This window comes from Athene cunicularia (genome assembly GCF_003259725.1).
Source record: "Athene cunicularia isolate RWA chromosome 13 unlocalized genomic scaffold, athCun1 chr13_part1, whole genome shotgun sequence".
Taxonomy (NCBI): Eukaryota; Metazoa; Chordata; class Aves; order Strigiformes; family Strigidae; genus Athene; species Athene cunicularia.
Genome location: NW_020799117.1, coordinates 17219925 through 17231360, shown reverse-complemented (window position 1 = coordinate 17231360; position 11436 = coordinate 17219925). Strand labels below are relative to the sequence as shown.

Below are 11436 nucleotides of genomic sequence, written 5' to 3'. Positions count from 1 at the left end.
CAGCCTTTATTTAAAACCAATGGAGACATAGTTTATTAACTCCCTTTTTTAAATTTAGATTTATGATGTCAGGTACAAAGCCACTGAGAGTTGCAGTCTTTATCTAGCTAAAATCTCTACGCAGTAGAAAAACAAAACCCAAGCCTAAGGTACTGATGCAGTATAACAGAAACCCATGGCAAGCCAACTATCTCTTACTAGCAAAGTCAGATATGCATTTAGGGCCAAAGCAGTCCTATTGCTGAAACAGTTTATATCAGCAAAAACATGCTTCTCTTCAATAAATTATTACTGCCATCATAAGTAAGCAAAAGGATTTGTAGCTAAAGCATAGCATCTGCAGACATTTGGGTACCACACTGCTAGTTACATTTCACAATACCACAAACAACAACACAGCCACTTAAAGGGAAAGCCTTAAGAATAGGAAAACAGACAATGCCAGGTAAACTTCAAGAGCTTCAATATGTCAGGAAGATTTCATGGGAGGTGAGTACTTAAAAAGGCTTAAAACTATGAACATACAGCATGTGAAGACTGTTAGAAAGAACTCACTTCGGAATCTCAGATTTTAGAATGACTGCTTTCTATACTGTCACAAGAATGCATGACCTGGATTTATTTTTAGTATGCTCTCATAGTGACTATTAGCCAAGGCTGCAAGCATTATTTATGTAACTTTTTTATGCAACTCATTTGTGCATTATAAAATAATACTATAAATGCAACTTTTGCCTAAAGATTTGCCACCTTTGTAGGACAAGGTTAAAATAGAATTTTAAATATTTCTATGCTCAAAACAGGTTTTAGAATATCCTAATAATGCTTTCCAAACCATTAACAGCAGCTCCTACTTACAGTAAATGCTTCTAGGATACATTTTAAAGTTCTGGTTTTTCATTATGTAGTATATCCATCAATTAATTTTTGTCTTCAAAAAACCCACAGATAAATCTTTCAAAGTATCAAGAGAATAAAGGTTCAATTTTATTCTTATTTTTTAAAGATAAACCAACATGAAGTCTATATTATAATTACTTTTATACTTAGCACAGGTATCTTAGGCATCTAGAATAATCATTTATGTGCAACTGGTTTATGCATAAAACTGCATCCTTAATTTTAAAATCAGGTCATGTGTATTAATAGTATTTACTGACTGTAATTAAGGAATAAAACTGATAATATTCCACATTTCCACAAACACTGCAAACATCACAAAAAGGCAGCTGCATCGAGATTTTTGTGTAGGTCCAATTGCATAGAAATAGCACAGAACATGACACCAACTTGCTTACATGACTCAGCACCAGGTCTTTGCACTTGTTCCCATGTGGACAGAAAAGGTTTGTGTGGCTGTGCAAAAACTGTCAGGATAGAACTAACTGAAGCCACAATTTTATATGCCCCAGTTTTCTTAGAACTTCTGAAGAAAAATACATCTGTTTTGAAGAATTCTTTCTTCCTCAAAGTATTTTATTTGAGAATTGACATTACCTTCTTGCATTTCTGATGAATAATTCTCCAACTCACACTCCAAGTATGATTTATGCTCATTTAAAAATAAAAATAATATAAATCAAGTTAACATGTAATTTTCTGCTGTACAGATTACTTTTTTTATCTAGAAACATTAACTAGTAATGTCCATCTGGCTGTTAGCATGAAAATACTGTTAGTTTCCACTGTGCCCACATAAATTTTTATTCCATGTAACATTTTTCCCATATAATTCAGCTCCAACTACGCACTCTGAGGGTTGCTCTTAGTCATTTTTCTCTATCTGAAAAGGCCATTTTCTAGCACCAACTTTGTAATAGCCTAGACACAACAAACAAAATCCATTTAGACATACTGATAACAAAAATGCAAAAACATTTATAAAACACCAAAATACAAAAATTTTGTTTGGAAGCAAATGGGGGGTTGTGGGGGGGTGGAATCCAATTCATATTTCATACCAGTACCGCCTGACTATGTTTTTTTATAAAATTACAGGAAAAAATACCCACTCCTTTTCCTCTGTGTGTATTTATGTATGTCTGCAAATCTGGCCATTACAAAGATTAACTTGCAGTGAAGCACAGTCTGATTATTCAGCAATATTTACAGTCCATTTCTGTTCAGTTACCACATGGTCAAAACCAAAAATTTTGCCAAATGTCTTTCAGTTTCACACTGAGACTCCATGATGAGTTTCAATCCATCTTGCTAGAATCATCTAGCAGTAAAATTGAAGATTCCAAGTACTTGTGGAAGTAGCACAACACCACATATAGAAAACCCCTACTTTAATTCCAAAAGCAATCAGAAAATTATTTTGGTACCAACTGAACTCCCCTAATTCAAATAAAACTCGTTAAATATAAGTGTTGTGTATCCTTCAGATGTAATAAGCCACAGACCTCAAACTGTTTTTAGATCTCTCCATCATAAAAATAATTCAACTCTAGTTGATGTTAAATATGAAAGTCACTTTTCTTGTTTTCTCAACACTCCAAATTTGTAAGCTATCAGCAGTAAATATTTGACTTTTTTATGTAAGGAAACATGAAAAGGGGAAAGAATTGAAAGCATAAGGATAGAGATCAGATGGATTTACCATGAACATTGATATGCCAATACTTTAAAGTGTGTTTATAAGAAGCAGTCACATGTCTAAATGTATTCATAACAAGTACTCATGCAAGAGACAACAACCAGAATCGTAACGGCGCAATCAGCATAGGGTTTGAGTTCTTTAAAGCAAACTTCTAATTTAGAATTTCACACTAGAAGTTTCAGTAAGGATAATAGAAGTGGCAAACAGAATTACTTTTATCGTGAAAGATTCAGAGATCTGTTAACGTATCTGTAAATGCACATTACATGAACTACTGTCTATTACAGGCGTAACTTCTATCACACTGGGCAAGACCTCAACAACTGCAGCACCTGTCAGAACACCGCATGTATCATTTACAGGTACTTCACTCCTTCACCCAGTTTTGCATTGTCTGTTTATCTCTCAAATGTACACCACAATGTTTTATTGACAGCTATACAAAAGGTCTCATTTATTATTAATCCAGTTTTTAACAAGAGACCAAGTACTATGTGTGAGTTGGTTGGTTTGTTTTCTCAAGCAGAAAACAAATAATATTGGTGTGATCTGAAAGAGGTACTATACTTCTGAGAATTTAAACAGAATTTTCCCACTAATGTTTCACAGTATTATCACTACTAGCATGCTCTGAAAACCTTTGATACCATTTCTGATTAAGAAATTCCATTTGTGTGTAACAGTTTTTAAAGCTAGGGTTTCTGTAATAAATTTAGATCTTGGAAAACATAAACACTCAATTCTCCAAAATGCCAGTAAGCTATCACTGCAGTTCATGTTTATGTGCCAAAAACTAAACTCCCACACTTCTCACTTCAGTAAATGTTTATTTGTTATTGAGAGAGTGCAATGTGAGTGTAAATTACTCCAAATTTAATCTGTAGTTTGTTAAACTCTTATGACCAAAAAGCTTCCTAGTACTGTGTTCCAGAAGCCACACATGTTTCAGATGCCATGTGGATACACACCGCCATTAACCACCAAGCTAGCAGGTACAAAGTCTTGGTTATACTGCACATGTAGCTTGTCCACTCTTCAAGGGACAGGGCGTCCACCAACGTGTAAACACATTCTGTAATCTCTGCAACCTCAGTTATGAGGCAGAAAACACATCTTCAGTTATTTGATTCTGTAAGATTCATTGGGCTCTTCACAGGATATTAAGTAACATATTGAACAAACACGGCATAATCAGAGCTGGAGCTCACACTTGCCATTTTAAATCCTTTCCAGTACTGCCATACACTGCAGACTTAATAGAATGAATAGGAAGATGAATGCATGGTCAAAATTTGCATATGATATCTCAGGCCTCATTTGGAGAGTTAGAGAATGTGTACTTAAACCAAAGGTAGTGGAGAAATTATAATACTGCTAGTTTAATCCTGGGTTTCTTGATTCCTTTTTGTGAGGGACACTTAAAGGACTTTGCAGTTGGTGAGCTGATTACTGAAACTGCATGCTTGTTTTCCTTGCTATACATACCACATTTCTGATGTGCTGTACTGTTTTAAAGTTTATTTTTATTAAGAAGCTCAGTGAAAAATGAATTTGCCAGTCACATATTGTGAAGATCAGGTACTGAAGTTCAACATGACACTGAAAAATTAAGAAGTTGATTTGAAACATCTCCTAGAAATTTTTTATCCCTTCAAAGATATTTGAATATATTAGTATTCCAGAGGTTTTGTATATTTAAACATGTTTACATGTACAAAAATAAAGGGTAAGATAATTTCTCTTTTAGGTTGAAAACTTTTCCTTTATTTCAAAGAATATGACAGACTGTTATCTTTGCCAGTTTGTAAGCACTGTGACTTCAGATTTTTTTAATGGATACAATGAATCCACAAGGAAGTGTTTTTCACACTGCATTTTCTACACGGGTCAAATTTAAATATAGGAAAGATCCTGAACAACCAGCACAAGTGTCTGAAGAAAAGAATGGAGGAAGTAATAAAACATCGATGTGCTTTTTCGATTTACTAGGTAGTTTATAATGATAACAGTGCCTGGAGGCTTATGGCGCAATGAGTATTAGAATACATATGAAAGAAAACAGTGCCTCCAAAGAGTTTCTAGTTTTAAGAGACAAAACATGAGACAGCAAGGGAACAATAGTTTCCACTTTACAGTGATGTTCCACAAGACATGGTTATGATTAAACATTCTGAGTAATCAGTATTTGAAGTTCATAACATATTCATTAGACAACATTCTGAAAGAAGTAATTGTTACCTGTTTTGCTCTAGACAAACCCAACAATTTCTGAGTTTTATGTAGCATAAAAAATCCATGCAAGTATTTTTTCCACTATTGTAGCATCACTGTTGTCGCTAATTATAGGATTAAGTGTTTTGTCTTGCTCCCCATTTTCTTGCTCTTAAAGAACCTAACTCATCAGTGATTCAAACACTGTACAAGCAGAATGTTGGATTACATCACTGAACCATCTTTAACTTGAACTTTTTAAGCAGTTCCTGAGTCAAACAATATACTAATTTCCTATGAATCCAAGTGTAGATTACACTGATTAGTATTTAATAGCTTTTCAGTCTAACAGTGACCAGGTAAATAGTGGCTGTAAATTTAGCTTCATTAACTATCCAGAAGATTTATGTTAGCTGACTTGGAACTTTCAGTCTAGATCCTGTAAGATAAATATTTTTATTATAATAAACAAATGCAAGCAGCAACTGAAAACAGTTAGCAGATAAGGGACAGTATTAAATGACCTCCTGCCTCTAGAGATGATGTCTTCAACATGAAATTAGAAACTTTGAAGGGGAAAAAAAATGAATACGAGCTGATGCTATCCTTATATATGTTATATAAGGATATAAATATAATATGCTATAAACCAAACATTTCACTCTTCAGCATTGTGATCTGTGACTGCTGAAAGGCATTACATTGCAGTTTTAGCAACAGACTGATAAAACTGAAGAGACACTGACCAAATTTGTAATTTATATAATTTTTTTCTAATTTTTGTATCTATTATGTTTTGCTCCTTGTCCAGAGATCCCTCTTCAGTTCTAAATTAGAATAATCCTATGGCTTTCTTTTTGCCAGCTGAGTTAGTTATTTCAGTGAAAACCCCCAAACATATTAATTTAAAAGGGAAAAACCTTCTAGTTAATTTTAACATCCTAGTCAACAATGTTTATGGATTTCTATGTACATACAAATACTCACAATAGTGTTTAAAGATATTTGTATTTACTAATTTTACAGATTTCTTCTACTCAGTGCCCAAATCAGGTTAAGGGCTTTGATGTGACATCCCAATATCCCTCTCTTAAGCCTTTTCCTCCCCAAGAGCTTGCACTACGGAAGATACAACAAGATCCTTTCTACTCTCCCCTCTGCCTGCTAAAACCTCCACAGCAGATACAGCTGATACAACACCCACTCTCCTGCCCAGAAACGATGGTTGAAATAAAGAAAAAACATACAGCACTGCATTTTTTTATTTGCTGCTTTTTGTTTGTTTGTTTTTATTAAACTCTCCTGGTTGCATAAGACTACTTAATCAGTGTCCACGTTGATTCTTTTGAACCTTACATTTATTTCCATGCACATACCGACTCTTATGTAATTAACATCTCAGCTCTCATTTGACATCAATAATAATTATTAGTTTCAATAGAGAAAATTAGTTACATTCTACTTTCCTGTCAACTAATACCACTTATGTCAAAGTCTTACATATTGCTTAATTTCATATATTTTTGGTCCTAGCAGGTCTGTAGTGGGAGACATTCACATTTAACCAAGTTAAGTGTGTGAGAGTTCTGAATTCACGCCAAGGATACAACTGAGTTAGATTACAGTATCAAACTAACATGAATCAAATGCACTGAAAGGTCACCCTAGTACTTTTTCATTTTTTCCTCCCTCAATTTTTGTTCCATTGTTTTGTGAACAGTGCTGGAGATTTTAACTCATATAAAGAAAAAGTTTTCTCTCAGAAAATATTAAGGGATTAATTTATTTTCAAAGTAACAACCTATACACCCTTGTGTTTTAACCAGGCTCTAATACTGAATGTTGCCAAATTATTCTTATGATGTAAGCATCCTTTCCACAAGGAGGAATTTCTCACTTACTAGCTTAAATGTTTTTATTTTTCCATAGTGTAGAATATGACTTCAGACAACAAGAAGGAAGATTTCATCAGATTTTGAAAACACTGGATCATGCAGAGCAAAATTCAGCTTCAGCTTCACCTCAGAAGCAACCATCTGATCATCCAGCTCCCGAGAAAAAGGAGTTAAGGAGAAAAACAAAAAAGGTGAAAAGAAAATGCTTCTGGTGGATTTGACTTCCTTATGGATCCTTTTACATTTCAAAAGACTCTAGAACATTAAGACATTTGAAAGCACACACCTGAAAGTGTGCTATTACAAAACCACAAAGCTAAAGAATGTTTAATTAGAGTATCTGAAAAATCAAAAGAATTGAATTTACTTAAATCATCTCACTGAATAAAGGTGCATGGAGATACTATTTTCAAAAAGAAAATGTTACTTTCAAAATGAAGCTTTCTCATTTTTTCCGAGGATACTTTCATATGCTTTGTAAAGACCTTTTTTTCAAATTACCAAAAATAATGAGGTTTAAATCTCTACCTTAAAAAACAATGGTAGACAAAGCTAGGAGTGTCACCAAGTCTTCATTTCCTATTTATAAGCACCGTGGACAAAGAACTTCACTGATGTTTAAACAAACCACATAATCAAGAACAAATTCAGGGGCATCTACATTGTTCAAAAAAATCTCAAAGGAGGCAACTACAGCTATTACACATTCCCACCAAAATATTATTGTTGCTGTCATCTAACATTTAACAACAACAACAAAAAAAGAATTTCAGGGTAAGTTTTAACTCTGTCCTTTTATTGGTTCAGTTTAAAAAGCAACCATTTAGCATTTTCAGCCATTTAACAGACTTCTCTGGAAAGAATCACAGAATCATAAAACAAGAGAATATCTCAGTAATTCTAGTTTTAAGCCCCTAATCAAGCAAGGTCCAATAGGTGAACTTGAGTTTCAAGTATCTCCAAATACATGAATCCATAATCACTTGGGGCAAGTTTTTCCCCCAAATTTTCCAAATTTTTTCTTAACATCTAGCCTGAATTTCCTATGTTGTAACTCGTGCCCATTACATCTTGCCTTATCCAAATACACCTTCAAGAAGAATTAGACAGATAATAAGACCTCTCTCCAAAGCCTTCACTTCTTGAAGACAACAAAACCAATTTTCACTGCTTCTGTTTACATGTCATGTGCTGCAGCCCACAGTCATCTTGGTGGTCACTCTCCAGTAAATTGGTGACTTTCATCTACCTGGAAGCCTAAAACTGGACACAATGCCTCAGATGTCATCATGCAATTACTGAATAGGGGGGATTAACAACTTCAGCTACTGTCCTTCTAAACCACGTGCCCATTTTGTCCATTTAAGATCTGAATCACTATACCAAAATATCCCAAGATGCGAGTTTTTTGGCCTTAAGATATAAGTTGATATATGAAACAAAATTGATCATAAAACCAATATTTAATGAACCTATCTGTATTATATAAAAAAATTTTACTTGCTGAAATGATTTTAGCATGTGTCAATGCAGGTAGTTCCTTTCTTCAAAACAGCTGAATAATCAGCTAGCACAGGGTATGCCCATGTAACCCAGTTTAGGGTCGATGATATTATTACTTTGATCATGAAAACACAATCACCTTTCAGATGGGGGGCAGAGGGGAAAAGGTTTTGCAAAGCAAGTTTAAAGGGCACACTGTAAAGCCCAAATAATGTATTTTATGTTTAGTGGAATGTACTGCAGACTTTTCTTAGAAGTGACTCCGGTTAATTAGTTCCAATGGTGCCAGGGTAATCCAGGGATTAACCACTGGATCCTATTTTTCTAAATCATATTGTATTAATTTTGCAATGTTAGTTAAAAATTTATGTACATTTTCTATACACTTCTGTGTTCCTTAAATTCTTGGGTTTAACTACACATTTAAAAACACATTAAAAACAATTTTTCACAGAAGAATTTTGTCTGGAAGAACTAAGGTTTTTTACAAAACTTGTCTTCATTTCAAATGGAGTATGCTATGTGACATGGCTTTATTTATCAAAATTCCAAAGGACTAACACTTTAAAAAAATATTTCCATGTTAAATTCAATCAGTGTAGAAATGACAAGCACAAAATTATCATTATTTTAGAGGCTTTTCAGAGGAAAAGCCTTATATAATTTTTACTAGCAAAAAAGATGCCATTGGTGAGACAGAAAAGCTCTTCAGTAATAATTTGTGGGTACAACAAAGGTAAGAATTAAATTATTATATCAGAACACATCATTATATTACACTGAAATACGTGTACTGCTTATGCTGGTATGACATCCGCATTCCTATTTTGCATTTGTCTCTGATATAATGAAAGTTTTATTAGTGTGTAAATGTTTCTTGTGTATTAAAATAACATTTTAAAATTAATATCCTCTGTGGTAAAGGTATAATAATAAGCAATACTAACAGGCATAACACTAGCAAAACCAGTAATTTTTTTTTCTGTAGTAAACTAATTTTCAGCAATTTGTTATTATATGAAAGCAATCTTTTTGTGTTTCTTTTTGTTAATCAGCAGAAAAAAAATCATTTTAACCTGTCTGATTTTGGTTTTGCATACATAATGGGTATGATGCCTTCAATATATTTTCAAAGAGTCCACATTATTCAATTTAAACAAAACACAGTATTTTGGTTCATCACACTGCACCGATCAATTCCTGGGGACAGCAAAACTATGCAAGAACAGAAATACTCTAGTTTAAGAGGCCGACCAAAGACAGTTATAAGGAAGGCTCTAAGTCTTTCTTATGATCTGAGGAAACACCAATGCTTCTGAAAATCCAACACTGATTTAAACATTTATAGGTTTTACATTTTCATGTCTTGATGGAATTCAGAACTGTACACAATTTTTAATACTTAATCTCCCAATCAAAAACAGCCTTTGCTTTCCATATTTCTCAGTCAGTGTTTTCCAATTGTGTCTCAATCAGTAAAGTACGGATTATCCATATATGGATATGGAATTCTCTTTTTAACACATGCACACTCAGCAATAGGGAAACACTTCAGGTATCTAGGCCAGCTGACCCTCAGCTCCCATTGCTGCAATTTAAGAACATTCTTTCAGCCTACCCTCTGTTCAGTGTTTTCCAATTCAGACCCTTCAAAACATCTGTTTTACCTTGAAAGAAAACACGAAATTACAGCGCTGCTAAAGCAGTGTCCTTCAGAAAGTTTGCTGCTAGAGTTCTCTACTTCAGGACTTCAGTAGAACAAAAGAAATGGGGTTTTTTTTTGTCAGCAGTAGTAGCAACAGTCAGCCAAGTTCTAAAATAGATATTTAAAATCCAAACAAAAGACATCTGAAAAAAAGACAGAACTCTCTCCTTTTTATTGCAGAAGGCTCTGACTACCATGACCAAAACCATGCAATAGTTCAACTGAAAACAAAGTAGAAGTAGGACAGAAGTAAATTATTCCTACAAAAGAATAAGCATCATAATTTCACAATAAACCCACACTCACCAAATGCAAGACGTTATTATACCCAGTCTTCTCTACAGTACGTCACATGCAATAGGCTTTCTATGTAAAATTTTAAAGACAACATTGGATCAAAGGTAATCTGTTACATTAAAAGGTAACAGAGGGAAAGAGTCAGTCATGGTATGCATCAGCCACAGCAAGAGGGTAAGATTGTTTAGTTGCTATATGTTTTATTTAGATTTAACAGAAATTTGTATATCCTAGCAACACGAAATACTTAAAATCTAATAGCTTTGTAAAGCATAACTGGACAATCTAACCGATGTGAAAATCTAATATGTAAACATTTTTTTTTCTTCTATTATTTAATATTTTAAAAATATTTTAGTAATTCATTACTATTTCATATAGAAAATTACCAGATACACACTATGCAATTGATGATGTCAAGACTGAAAAAGCAATAGAAATTGGTATTGTTAGAAGGTAATAGTATTGGCTATAAAAATTTCTCTGATTTAGAAAATTATGGTGTAATGCCTAAAACCTGCTCCCAGAGTAGGAAATAAAGGTTAGAAATCTAAACACACTCTTAAATAAAGTTTTTTTTTTAAAAAATAATCACTGAAGACACAAACCAACAACAACAACAAAAAACCAAACCACAGCTACGTCACAGCATTTGCATACAAAATATTGTAAGCTTCTATGAAAGACATTTAAATGACAACTACAATATGGTATTTATACAACATTGCACAGAACATGGCATATTCCAAAATCACTCTATCTGAAATTGCTGTTTTATGGACTCAACTTTCTTCAAAAATTCAGAATGTAAGAATAAAATAATTGATTTCTCTCCATCATGTAACAGCAGTTCATGTAGGGCTTTTTACAGTTTTGTGCACTATAGCTCTTTTAAAAAAGTCACCATACTTAGTATTTATGCTAGCTTAGATATAAAACATCTTCCTAATGAACTGTATTATCTAATGTATGTTTTGTAAATTTCTAGGTTCTTTAAATGTGATATTATCTTTTGCAATAAAATGAGATATTTTTCTTAGGTTTCAGAAGTCAACTAATAACAAACAACATTTAGATTACAAAGGAAATTAATGATTGTTCTTTGGAAAATAAAAATGAATGGGAAATTAATAAATAGGTCTTCTATGGAATCATTCTGCAGCTTTTCTAGGTAGAGAAAGAATTTGAATTTGAATACTAAAAAAAAAAAAAAAAAAAAAAAA

At 33.3% G+C, this 11436-nt stretch overlaps 2 protein-coding genes across 4 annotated transcripts in view; one reads left to right on the top strand and one right to left on the bottom strand.

Annotated features, from left to right (window-relative positions):
* INSYN2B (inhibitory synaptic factor family member 2B) overlaps window positions 1-9269 on the top strand; it is a 36936-nt gene extending 27667 nt beyond the window's left edge. For 2 of the 3 annotated variants that reach the window (XM_026858301.1, XM_026858302.1), the window contains 2 exons: window positions 2890-2964; window positions 6743-9269. In XM_026858301.1, coding sequence (XP_026714102.1) covers window positions 2890-2964; window positions 6743-6929 — 262 coding nt within the window. In that variant the 3' untranslated portion in view covers window positions 6930-9269. The remainder of the gene's footprint in view (window positions 1-2889; window positions 2965-6742) is intronic. The other variant, XM_026858303.1, reaches the window with a different exon arrangement.
* Window positions 1-11436, bottom strand: part of DOCK2 (dedicator of cytokinesis 2) — a 210318-nt gene that overhangs the window by 114092 nt on the left and 84790 nt on the right. The window lies entirely within an intron of this gene.